The following is a 14,305-nucleotide window of genomic DNA, read 5'->3' as shown; positions in this document are numbered from 1 at the left end:
TTCTCATATATTTGTACACGCATAGTAAATACACATGTGTTCTATATATTCTAATATTTATGGCTTTATATGAAAACATCAGTCAGATATTGTGAATAATTTTTATACTTGAGACTAATATATTTCAGTAATGACCCGATACATGAAAAGTTTTTCCCTTTACGATTTCCTCTTTTACAATGAAGGTGATTTTTGGGAAACTTCTCCCACCCTGTCCCCTCCATTGTGGTATTGACATGAGTTAAGTGCTGAGTAAACTTTGCAGGTGCCTGAGTAAATGTATATGAGCCCCATCTGTCATTGTGTCTGCACTGAACTATCCAGCCGAAATCTGATCGCCAGATGGGACTTGGGCTTTGTTTTAGCTCTTAGACCACACTGACCAGTCATGTCCTGCAAAGCTCTACTGAGGGGCTGACAATGTCCAGGACACTGACCACAACCCGCAACATGAAACAACCCAGCTCTGCTTCATTTCATCTGAAGTGGACTTTGTAGTCAGAGGAAGGATGTTGTAAACTCAAGAGAAATGTGCAGTAAAAGAAAAACTCCCATCCAGTCATCCATAGGGAAGTGCAGTCATGATCCCACCAGAAAGAGACACTACAATGGAGAAAACCTAGGACCCCACCTCTATATACTGTATTACTGCACAGCCCGGGATCTCATATCTCACAATGTCTCAATTTATTCCTCCAAGTATAATCTACACCAGAGGTGTAAATGTCCAAGTACAATCCCCCCGACGATGTCTCCTCTGAGGGATCAGAACTAGAGATGAGCGAGTAGTACTCGATCGAGTAGGTATTCGATCTAATACTACGGTATTCGAAATACTTGTACTCGATCGAGTACCACTCGCTGTTCGAATGTAAAAGTTCGGTGCAGAACCAGCATTGATTGGCCGAATGCTATACAGTCAGCCAATCAACGCTGGTTCTTCTCCTACCTTTAGAAGTCTTCTCCGTGCAGCTTCCCTGCGGCGTCTTCCAGCTCTTCATTCACTCTGCCAGGCATCGGGCCCGCTTGTAGTGCAGGCATGCGCAGTCGGCACTGCCCAGGCCCGATGCCTGGCAGAGTGAATTCAGAGCTGGAAGATGCCACGGGGATGCTGCAAGGAGAAGACTTCTCGGAGGATCCAGCCCGACCCTCACTCGTGGACTTGGTAAGTATAATTTGATTGAACGTTGCCTACCCCTGAAACGAGCATTTTCCCCCCATAGACTATAATAGGGTTCGATATTCAATTCGAGTAGGCGAATATTGTGGGGCTACTTGAAATGAATATCGAACCTTGAACATTTTACTGTTCGCTCATCTCTAGTCAGAATGTCTTCTCAAGTCTATTCTTACGATAAGCCATTACGATAAACCTGGTGATCCTGATTCCAGTTCTGATGGCCACATGATCAATGGGTTTCCTTTGATCCTACTCATTATTGTAGATGTGCCTATATCACTGACAGTCACCATATATCATATATTCATGGTATACCTATAGAGGGTTCATAGATATTAATTTTTAATGTCATATTTGGTGCCATCCAAGAGTTAACAAAATGAGATTACACCATATAAGTATGATTCTCACGGACAACAGAGTAAAGTCATCGTCCATATAGGAGACTATTCTTCAGAAGGATAGTATACAATAACATAACATTTTTGCAGAAGTATATAATACTATCTTCCCCACTGTCCATCTATTTGCAGATGCATGTATTATCACCAGGGGTTGTTGTAACCTTTGTATCGCCCATTATGTAATACGGAACGGGGCAAGTTACACAAAGATGACTCCACCTTATATACAGCAGAAATAATAAAGAACTCATCGTGCGAGGAGGAAGTCCTGACGCTGTGCGACATCTTGTCCCTCTTCTCATTCCAACATTAATATTTATGGCCGTAACATATACATGAGATGAAAGTTTATTCTTATTAGAAATCATTATATCATTATAGAACAACATTGTTACACTTCGCTTTCCCACTAGATAAAATGCTGACTATGGGATATGGAATAAAAATATATCTACAACCCTCATTCTGGTCAGTACTCCATAATACCAATGGTCAAGGGTGTACTTGTGGTTATCAATGTTCATCTCTCAGACTATGAGATCAGGTGACTCAGGAAAGGCTCAATAGGATATAAGATATCCCAACAACATTTTTAGACTTATCTCTTCATTTTATTTTGTCTGAGGGTCATAACAACCTGAGATGTCTTTTCTAGACCCTCCATAATTTTGGTCAATTACATGTCCTGACAGTATAACACATTTACTATAAGTGAGTCTTCAGGGTAATGAACTTCCTGTAACATTTTACTGATTTTACCCCCTTGGCTCCTCATACATGTTTACTGTAATGGTGACTTATCTCTCCGGTGGCTCGGGGATTCTGTAAAAGGACTAATAATCATAAATCTTCTAACAAACCAAGTCTTCGAGGATTCCTGGACTCACTGCACTAAGCTCCTCACAATCCTGGAGATGTAAAGGCTCCAGGTAAAGACTGTGAGGACCAAGAAAGAAATGAAAAAATATACCAATATACTAATATTTTTAAAAGGGGATTGTCCAGCAAATAAATTATATTGTTTTATAGATAGGTTCCTAGGAGCCCTGACAGTGTTCTACACTATGTTTTATAAATATTTTCCTAGGAGCCCTGACAGTTTTCTACACTATGTTTTATAGATAGATTCCTAGGAGCCCTGACATTGTTCTACACTATGTTTTATAGATAGGTTCCTAGGAGCCCTGACAGTGTTCTACACTATGTTTTATAGATAGGTTCCCAGGAGCCCTGACAGTGTTCTACACTATGTTTTATAGATAGGTTCCCAGGAGCCCTGACAGTGTTCTACACTATGTTTTATAGATAGGTTCCTAGGAGTCCTGATAGTGTTCTACACTATGTTTTATAGATAGGTTCCTAGGAGCCCTGACAGTGTTCTACACTATGATTTATAGATAGGTTCCTAGGAGTCCTGATAGTGTTCTACACTATGTTTTATAGATAGGTTCCCAGGAGCCCTGACAGTGTTCTACACTATGTTTATAGATAGATTCCTAGGAGCCCTGACAGTGTTATACACTATGTTTTATAGATAGGTTCCTAGGAGCCCTGACAGTGTTCTACACTATGTTTTATAAATATGGTCCTAGGAGCCCTGACATTGTTCTACACTATGTTTTATAGATAGGTTCCTAGGAGCCCTGACAGTGTTATACACTATGTTTTATGTATAGGTTCCTAGGAGCCCTGACGGCGTTCTACACTATGTTTTATAAATATGGTCCTAGGAGCCCTGACATTGTTCTACACTATGTTTTATAGATAGGTTCCTAGGAGCCCTGACAGTGTTCTACACTATGATTTATAGATAGGTTCCTAGGAGCCCTGACAGTGTTCTACACTATGTTTTATAGATAGGATCCTAGGAGCCCTGACAGTGTCATACACTATGTTTTATAGATAGGTTCCTAGGAGCCCTGACAGTTTCTACACTATGTTTTATAGATAGGTTTCTAGGAGCCCTGACAGTATCCTACACTATGTTTTATAGATAGGTTCCTAGGAGCCCTGACAGTGTTCTACACTATGTTTTATGTATAGGTTCCTAGGAGCCCTGACAGTGTTCTAGACTATGATTTATAGATGGGTTCCTAGGAACCCTGACAGTGTTATACACTATGTTTTATAGATAGGTTCCTAGGAGCCCTGACAGTATCCTACACTATGTTTTATAGATAGGTTCCTAGGAGCCCTGACAGTGTTCTACATTATGTTTTATAGATAGGTTCCTAGGAGCCCTGACAGTGTTCTACACTATGTTTTATTTGTTGAGAGTTTTGCCTATCTCTGCTCAAGAAAATGCCATGCACAGCTGTCTTCTGCTGGACCTTTGAAATACCCTAGCAAACCCTTCATATGCTGTTTGTCCGGAGAGTGGACCCTCAGAAAAATTCTTAATTCCTAGTGCCTGGAAGACAGATGGAACTTATTGTAGAATCATGAAGGTCTCATCATGGTAAGGTTACAAGCCCCCAATTCAGTCAATCATATATGTTATTGTCTATCCCAGTCCCTATGAGGGGTATTGTAGAACCAGATTAATATGTTCCATGGGGATGATGAACATTCCTGCACGGGATCTTAGTGGGTATCTGTAAGAGATGTCGTACTTCTCAGTAGTTGTAAATATACAGGATACATTCTTTGTCTGCAGACGCTCAGCATCTGTTTCTTATTGTCGTATTTCGTAGACATGTGTCCTATCTTATTTGTTTCCTCTGCGAGGATTTTCACGTCTATTTGTCTCATACATGGAAATCATGGCCAGGTGTCAATGGATCATCGTAAACGCAGCGGCAGCACTTATGGCCATAGAGTTACCTACCACATACCTTCAGCTCAAGGGATCTGCCTAAAGCTCAATGTAATGGAGAATTTAGACTGTCTGCAAAAATTAGAGCTATATCCCGGAGTTCATGGGTGGTTTAATAACAACGTAAGAATAACAGGCTAAGCCTCCCACATAATTGGGAAATTAGATTTTTTTGGGTCAGAAATGAGTAGATGTTATCATGTCAGGATTGAGTTGCGACTAAAGACCTGATAGTTATTCATTATTTTATGGGATTGTTACATTCCCACTTGGTTTATAGGCTCTTCTTCCGTGCTGAGGCACCGAGGACGTGTAAAAAGATATTTTGTTCACATAAAATTGTTTTTGGCTTCATAAAATACCCGGCTGGTGGATCTACTGGAGATTAATTTACTATAAGATTCTTATAGGCTCCGGTTTTATGTGAGCTGCATAGTTCTCAGTAAAGGTTAGATGTTGAGGGGAGATTTTTTTTTAAGGGGACTTTATTATTCGGTGTAACGCAACCCAATAATGTTTTTAATAGAGTAATTCGGGTGAATTTACTGACTTAGCTTAAGCCACATTTTTGACTAGTGAAGAAATGTAATGGAAAAGCATAGCCAACTAGGGGTGTACTCAGGATTTATAGAGGGCTCCCCATGTGGTGCAACTCCCCAGTTGATCATGACCTTGGCTGTCACTCTCCAGAAGTCCCGTTGTAGGAGTGACAGCACTTGAAGCAGAATAGTGCCACCAGGAGATCGTGAAGTGGTGGGGCACCATAGAAGAGGGAGGCTTAGAAACAGAAGTGTGCCACCCTTGTGGGCCAAACTGTGGGTGCAATCTTTTATGCGTGGCCCCCTACCTCATCCCTAGAGCGAATTCTTGATAGTGATCATTATGGGTGCTAAAGATTTTGATTGACCTTAGTGTGGTTAAGGTAATCTGTGGATCTCCTTGACTTATGAACCAGTTGGAATCTGCAATCTCAATACTGATGTCAGTGCTTATGGGCCGCTTAGGCTCCTGCATCCTGTGCACCCCCTCAAGTCAAGCCCCTAGTGCCAACCCTGTATTGATGATGAGGATGATCATCATCGCTCACGAGAGCAGTGTCCGTCCAGGGTTAGCAAGGGGGTGGCCTTAATCATGAAGCCTCTCCTTTGTGTGCACCCCTGTAGTCACTCATCCTAGACCTCACCATTTCATCCAAAGCTCTTGGCCCCCAATTTCAGCTTCAGCAATGAGATATCTTGCCCTTTCAAGTGACCACTGTGGCCCAGTTGACATATATAGGTGTTTAGACGGGGATCTGCCTGTACCATCCACTAGAGGGAGCCTAGGAGCTTACTGCATACTGCTTATACCATGCAATCAATTATAATACTGTATACAATAAGCTACTAGTGGCGGCTATAGTTAGTCAGTTTCATTACTGAATTCTAAGTCTATGCAAGTTCTAATCTTTACCAGGACATATATCAGAACACAGTTCTGACCCTACAAATTACATAGTATAAAATACGATCATTCACTTAAACTCACAATGTAAGCACATGGAGCTAAAAGAATCCAACCAGCTCTGCAACCATCAATATGATCTCATCCGCTAAAACGAAGACATTGCTTACAATGTAACCCCTCATGAGAATCCATAATAAAATGTGGATGTTCTTAGCTGACATGAGTCAACACAGCCTGGTGGGAAAGTAAAAAGCATTTCAATAGCAATGGACCAGATAATTGTGAGCTGTCACGTAGACCAAAGCAGTAGGGCCCTCGAAATCTATTGAGCCCGGTCCCACGGAAGTCTATGCAGATGGAAGAGAAATTGTACCATGACACGACAAACCACCTTGGTAAACAGATCTGTTCTGACAGCCAGGGGTCGATCTGGATAATACAGGGAATTTTTTGACACTTTTTAAACTTTTTGCTTGTTTTTGATTTATTTTTTATGTTCCATTTTGTAATTTTTTGTTGACTAAAGGCTTTGCAAACCCTCCATTCATATGTATTGGGTGACATGACAGCACACCTGAAGGCTGTATAGCTTTCTATATAGTTGCTCGGTGCAGATGTGATGCATGACAGTAACCTCAACGTTTTTTGGCATTTTCATTCACGTGTATTTTTCACGCCATTCCGATTTGATTCTGTGACCTACAAAGGGAGACTGTTTGTCAACATGGGCGCATTGTGGGACGTGACAGGTCAGGGTCCCACTAACAAACGTTCACATTCTTAGTATTGTTTTACTAGTACGCTTCGGTTTCTCAGCTATTCCAGGGTATTGACGAAACCAGCGATTCCCAAAGTTATTACCATAGGGGAACTAGATTTCCTCTTCCCGGGATCCCCTACAAACTTTGTGCAGAGGTGAATAAGACATGACCTAAAATATAATATTGTGACTATGGGTTCAAACTTTTTTGAGCAGACTAAAGTCAATTTTATGGTGTCCCTACCATAACATCCTAAAAAAACACCCAATTCACTCCAGAGTTGCAGCACTGAGTGATAAATGCAGGACAAAGTATACAAGAAATGTGGCTAAACTGGACCATTGGTTCCATTTTTTTTACCGATCCCCAAGGATTCAAACCTCTATTTACCATAAGGTTCTGCTACTATCATAGCCATATGTAATAGGGGAGGGGGTTATGGTGTTGAAACCTTCCCCCACATGGCCCCTACTTGGGTTTCTGTCTCAGGTGCCATACTATGTGCCCTTCACACTAGGGCATTTGTCAAGGGTCACACTACTTTCATGATCACAGGGATGCAAGAGTACTGCAGGACCTAGATAAACTCTGTGGGGGCACTTTTATGGGGATATAAGGTTGACAATGTCCAGGGGATGTATGGCAGCACTATTACCGAGGAATCCGCTGCCACTTTAAAAGAGACATGTGACTGCACTATTAAGAAAGCATATGTCTGCACTGTTAAAGGGATTGTGTCACCAGAACCAGTATATCACCCCAGCCCTGCAGATAGATAGGTTAGTGTCTGCAGACCCAGAATATCACCCCAGTCCTGCAGATAGATAGGTTAGTGTCACCAGAACCAGCGTATCACCCCAGCCCTGCAGATAAATAGGTTACTGTCACCAGAACCAGCGTATCACCCCAGCCCTGCAGATAAATAGGTTACTGTCACCAGAACCAGCATATCACCCCAGCCCTGCAGATACATAGGTTAGTGTCACCAGAACCAGCATATCACCCCAGCCCTGCAGATACATAGGTTAGTGTCACCAGAACCAGCATATCACCCCAGCCCTGCAGATAGATAGGTTAGTGTCACCAGAACCAGCATATCACCCCAGCCCTGCAGATACATAGGTTAGTGTCACCAGAACCAGTATATCACCCCAGTCCTGCAGATAGATAGGTTAGTGTCTGCAGACCCAGAATATCACCCCAGCCCTACAGATAGATAGGTTAGTGTCACCAGAACCAGCATATCACCCCAGCCCTGCAGATAGATAGGTTAGTGTCACCAGAACCAGCATATCACCCCAGCCCTGCAGATAGATAGGTTAGTGTCACCAGAACCAGCATATCACCCCAGCCCTGCAGATAGATAGGTTAGTGTCACCAGAACCAGCATATCACCCCAGCCCTGCAGATAGATAGGTTAGTGTCACCAGAACCAGCATATCACCCCAGCCCTGCAGATAGATAGGTTAGTGTCACCAGAACCCGTATATCACCCCAGCCCTGCAGATAGATAGGTTAGGGTCATCTGAATCAGATGGTGTTTTTCCCTTGTGAATCGAGATATCGCAGTTTTTCTTTATCAATATGCTAATTAGCTCTTTGGAGTAGTGAGGGTGTTGTCCTGATAATACTTATGGGTAAAAGATATTGTGTGTAGTTCGGCTGCTCCATGTATAGAGACTGAGTGTTCCTAAAAAGTATTTTGTGGTTGGTGAAGAAATGATATAAAACATTCTTTTGGACCCAAGCAGTAACATTTGTCAAGTCTATTGAGCTATTACATAAGCAGTAAATCACCGTCTTGTCACTACACTGTTGTGTCCATAAAATCTCACCAGAAGTATTTCACTGACATTCACACTTGGACTGGAAACAAAAGTGTTCTATTATTCACATTTCATTTTATCCTCATCCTTACTATGTTAGTGATAAGTCACCACCATCCATCTACTGACCAGACCCAGAGACCGCTGCACTGTAGCTTTTAATGGGGCACATCACATAAATCCTGGCCTTGATGATATTGCTAAAAGTAAGGTTGGAAAAATGTCTGCCCCTTCATTTAAAGAGATCATAACCATTTGTATTGCTCCAAAGCATAAGCAATAATAGCTTACAGTTTTGTACATACATTTCCTATATATATATATATATATATATATATATATATATATATATATATATATATCACTGTGGTAACAGACTACAGACAAATCCATGTAGTCTGATTTGTTCTTTCTTTCTTTCTTTCTTTCTTTCTTTCTTTCTTTCTCTCTATCTATCTATCTATCTATCTATCTATCTATCTATCTATCTATCTCCTATCTATCTATCTATCTATCTATCTATCTATCTATCTATCAATCAATCTATCTATCTATCTCCTATCTATCTATCTATCTATCTATCTATCTATCTATATATCTATCTATCTATCTATCTATCTATCTATCTATTATGTGCTTGCTTCCTTTATTTCTTTTTCTTTCTTTCTTTCTTTCTTTCTTTCTTTCTTTCTTTCTTTCTTTCTTTCTTTCTTTCTTTCTTTCTTTCTTTCTTTCACTCTATCTATCTATCTATCTATCTATCTATCTATCTATCTAGCTATCTTCTATCTATCTATCTATCTATCTATCTATCTATCTATCTATCTATCTCCTATCTGTCTATCTATCTATCTATCTATCTATCTATCTATCTATCTATTTATCTCCTATCTATCTATCTATCTATCTATCTATCTATCTATCTATCTCCTATCTATCTATCTATCTATCTATCTATCTATCTATCTATCTATCTATACTATACACTGTATACCATGATTATTTATATGTAAGCCTCCTGTATGTCTGACCTCGGCTTCCAGTCTCTATACAGTAGTGTCGCTTGTGTTGCCTGTTGATACAAATGACTCTATAGACAATCAGATGCATTGTTATGGAGCAGCGGTGTAGAACGGTTACAGAACTCTTCCCTGTAAAGGTTTGTGGGGTGTTTCATCATGTTTGAGTGAATGAATCGATCACTGTGACAGCACAAAATGAGCAATTTGCTTTTATCAAATGCAATGTAAAACACATGGTAATACTTTGCTAAGCTAGTTGGACGGGTTCCTAGAACAAAAGATGTCGAAGAACTGGCTACTTGCGTCTGCTGAGTTATTGTTTTTTAGGTGGTGACCTAGAGATATTATTTTTACTGTGCTTTACAGCGTATCTTATTTATAATTCTATATTTCTTGAGATAAGGGGGTATATGAATTTATGCAATTGACCTAAGGTTAGTCCAAATAAATCATACAGCTCAAGCCTGTTTTCTCAAATGTAATGTGCGCCATTCCTTTAGACGTATTTCTCATGCTAAGATGTAGTCCATGTAAGATAGATTTATATGGAGAGGTAGATCAAATAGGGAGCAAAATATCATAGATAGCACACGTCAGCAGAGGTCTGGAGTTAAAGGGATGTTTACAAAAATTTGAGCAAAAACAGCCCATCTATACTCACCTCTCCAAGTCTACAGTCAGTGTCAGACTGGCCCACCAGCGTACCAGGGGTTTCTCTGGTGGGCTCAAGCTCTAGCATAAGAAGTAACCATAAATTGAAGGGTACTATGGTCTATGTCCAAGGATTTGTTGCACATTGGAGAACCTTTCCCCAGGCCATCTATATCACTGAATACGTCTTGTAACTTTTGTGCTCATGACTTTATGATCTATTATTACCTCTTATATGGCAGTAAGTCATAGTGAAGTTACGTCAAATCATCTTCTATTTCCTGTGACTCAGCCCAAACTTCAAAGAACATAAAATAGTACAATAACTTTAGTTATCTGCTCCAACATGGAGAGTCATACTGGAAAGGACATTACTGGAGTGTCGGAGAAACCACAGAGCCTTGTATTTCATTGTGTTGTATATATTGCTATAGTATATGAATCATATTTCCTCATTCGGTTGCAGTATATACATTGCATGCGCCTAGGTCAACGTGATACACGGCAATAGATATAGAGGATCAAACATAAACAATCTAGTAATAGGACCATAAGTACGCATGTTGGGTTAGATATTAGAGATGAGCGAGTAGTATTCGATCGAATACTATGATATTCGAAATACTCGTACTCGATCGAGTACCACTCGCTATTCGAATGGAAAAGTTCGATGCAGAACCAGCATTGATTGGCCGAATGCTATACAGTCGGCCAATCAACGCTGGTTCTTCTCCTACCTTTAGAAGTCTTCTCCGTGCAGCTTCCCCGCGGCGTCTTCCGGCTCTGAATTCACTCTGCCAGGCATCGGGCCTGGGCAGAGCCGACTGTGCATGCCCGCTTGTAGTGCTTGTAGTGCGGGCATGCGCAGTCGGCTCTGCCCAGGCCCAATGCCTGGCAGAGTGAATTCAGAGCTGGAAGATGCCGCAGGGACGCTGCACGGAGAAGACTTCTCGGAGGATCCAGCCCGACCTTCACTCGTGGACTTGATAAGTATAATTTGATCGAACGTTGCCTACCCCTGAAACAAGCATTTTCCCCCCATAGACTATAATAGGGTTCGATATTCGATTCGAGTAGTCGAATATTGAGGGGCTACTCAAAACGAATATCGAATCTCGAACATTTTACTGTTCGCTCATCTCTATTAGATAAGACAGATGCCCGATATTCCGCTAAGTAGCTCTTAAACTTTGACAAGTGTTAAAAAATTCCAATCACACAATGTTTAAATTCTATTTTATGATCTTGAGTTGTATTTCAAATTTAGACATGAAGGGCCCAGATGGTGCTCAAAAATGTAATATCGAATAGCTTCTATCCTAGTTGGCTTTGTAACATAGTTGATAAGGTTGAATAGAGATAGAAGTCCATCAAGTCCAACCTATAATCTTACTATGTTGAGGTAGAAGAAGGTAAAGAATCCTATGAGGTGGGAGTCAATGCTCCATCAGGAGAAAAAAAAATTCCTTCCCAACTCCAAAGGTGACCATTAACCTGAATCCCTGGACAACATTTCATCCCAAAAATTCTAGTTCCCATAAACTGTGATATTTTTACTTTCATGAAACTCACCCAGGCGACTTGAACTTCTACAAGTTATCAGCCATTACTACACCATGTGCCTGGACTGAAGGTCCCTATAGACATAAGATAAAATTTGTCCAAACCTGTTGACTTCCTCATGACCAATCACCCATGTGATGTGTCTTTGATGGTCAGATGAAATTAGTTTGGTTTATGTTGATTGAAAAAAGGATTGGATATGTTGCGGTTTTTTTAGGTTCCATTGTTGGTTTCCTGGACCAGTAGAGCAGTTTCTCGGTGCTTCCCCCGATACCCAGCACAACCAGTCCCCCCTAGTTACTGATCTGGATCCCTAATATATCCCTAATATATATTCATCTGCTGTAAGACCTAAAGTAGAAATACTACTGACCTCCTTCTTTGGAGCAGAGTTTGACCAGGTTGTGCACGGTGTCCATCAGCTCCATCTGCTGCTTCTGTAACATGCTGTTGTTAGTCGTGGCTTTGGTCAGCTGCTTCTCCAGCTCTTGAATGATGTAGTTCTGTCTGGACACCAGACCTTGTAATGTTTCCTTCTCTGTCTTCAGAGTATCCAGTTCAACTTTATGTCTGACCTCCATTTCCAAAATTTTATTCTCCAACAAACTGTATAAAAAATAATCAAAACGTTAGTAGGGTAAAAAAAAAAAAACTTCAGAGAGTCGTCTGCTACAGATTGTAGGAAGAAACTTTGACCGCAATTTGAAAACACTTTCCTGATCCTCTGTCCATGGGATCTGTCTGATATTGCAATTCAATGCAACCGAAATAAATTGAGTTGAGTTGCAATACCATACACAACCTGTGGACAGGTGTGGCGCTGTTTTTGAAACCTAACCATGGTTTTCTAATCCAAGCCAACTTCTTAGTATCATGATTGTGATGGGAATGCATGAGTCTTATTTCTGACCTTGGATTTACTTCTTGAATTGGAAGTTCCCTTTTCTCTGCTATTGATGAGAACAAGTTGAATGTTAGAAGTTCCCCCGGGGTCCTATTAGTTTTCTGGCTTACTATTATCCCCTATTATGTTTTCCAGAATATGACAAACTGCAACACAATCCATATTACTTTTCAGTTCTGAAGTTACAGGACGTGCCTTGTGAAACACGGGCTGGATCTAAGCTGACTGACTGCGACTTCTCCATTGACATCACTCGGTGGACTGTCACAATGTGATGACACTCAGATACTTGCCTACATGCTCGCTTACCATTCCTCCCTTATGGCTCACATATCAAAACCAGCTGTCGCATTCCCAGTTCTGCTGGGTTTTTTTGCATTTACCTTTCAATGTTTTTACTGAAATGCAACAGATCATCTACAGAATTACTTTACAAGCCTTCCATGTCATACACTGCCTCGGATATACGGTGTTCGAGTGAACTCGGTTACATGTGTACTTCACTTTATAGCCACTTCACACACTAAGGGAATGAATAACCATAGGGGAAATTCATTAGGACTGGCAAATGTACTCCAGTCTTAATCCATTTCCCGCTGGTGCCGCTTGCACCAGCCTCTTAATAATTCAGGAAGACTCCCATGAACCAGAATTGAAATCTACGTCAGGAATTGGTGCAGATTTCTGGTATAACTCACGTGACCTTTATGACTTTTTTAGTAAATTTATCGGGTTGAGGGCATTTGGTCTTTGTCCCACTCTTCCCGCTTTCAGTGACAAGTACGGCACTGAAGGAACAATGTGGGGCGTGTGGTCATTTCTTACATCAAAGATGACTTTTTGATGACCTTCATTGTGTTTTTGGGCAGGTGGGACAAACCAAAAACACTAAGTTGTCCGCTTTTCCATGCACAATCTAAGGGGTTACATGGCTGCCATCGGAGCTCTGATCCCAGCTGTTGTAGAGGGATGCCATCTGCTGACACCACTACTGATGCACAGACTTAGATTATAGATTTATGGTGCTTAAGTACCAGCCGTCAGTGTCGTAAATCTACCACGCAAGGTAGAAAGAGTTAAAGGATGGGTGTAACTTTACACAAAGTTTCCACTTTCATACATCCGTTGTACAGTATATATGGACTCATCACTAATAATAGTTGTCACTGTCAAGGCCAACTTCTTTGACAGACTGTTTGACGTGACCATGGTCGTTTTAACACATTGGCGGGCAGTGCAACAATTTCATGAGTGGTCCCCGGCCCTAAATAGTTTTTGAGAATAGAAAAGAGCTAGAAGACCACGAGAAACCCAGGAGAGGTAAGGAAAGATAAGTATCATTGTTTTCACACCTCCCTTGGATTGGCAAACCACAAAAGTTTCAGGTTCGGCAGAACCTGGAATTTTTGGAGAATTCATGGTTTGTTACTAGAGATGAGCGAACAGTGTTCTATCGAACACATGTTTGATCGGATATCAGGGTGTTCGCCATGTTCGAATCGAATCGAACACCGCGTGGTAAAGTGCGCCAAAATTTGATTCCCCTCCCACCTTCCCTGGCGCCTTTTTTGCACCAATAACAGCGCAGGGGAGGTGGGACAGGAACTACGACACCGGGGGCATTGAAAAAAATTGGAAAAAGTCATTGGCTGCTGAAATCAGGTGACCTCCATTTTAGACGAATAGTGGATTTCAAATCCGGGTCATATGAGAATGTGAACTTTGTGACTATG

At 41.1% G+C, this 14,305-nt stretch overlaps 1 protein-coding gene across 1 annotated transcript in view; it reads right to left on the bottom strand.

Moving 5' to 3' along the window:
- The window catches only part of ANGPT1 (angiopoietin 1), a 235,820-nt gene that overhangs the window by 76,026 nt on the left and 145,489 nt on the right, over positions 1-14,305 (bottom strand). The window contains exon 4 of the mRNA XM_075270268.1: positions 12,042-12,274. Coding sequence (XP_075126369.1) covers positions 12,042-12,274 — 233 coding nt within the window. The remainder of the gene's footprint in view (positions 1-12,041; positions 12,275-14,305) is intronic.

This window comes from Leptodactylus fuscus, chromosome 4 (assembly GCF_031893055.1).
Source record: "Leptodactylus fuscus isolate aLepFus1 chromosome 4, aLepFus1.hap2, whole genome shotgun sequence".
NCBI classification, from domain to species: domain Eukaryota; kingdom Metazoa; phylum Chordata; class Amphibia; order Anura; family Leptodactylidae; genus Leptodactylus; species Leptodactylus fuscus.
Note: the sequence above shows the minus strand (reverse complement) of the source record. Positions and strands in the feature narration are given on the sequence as shown.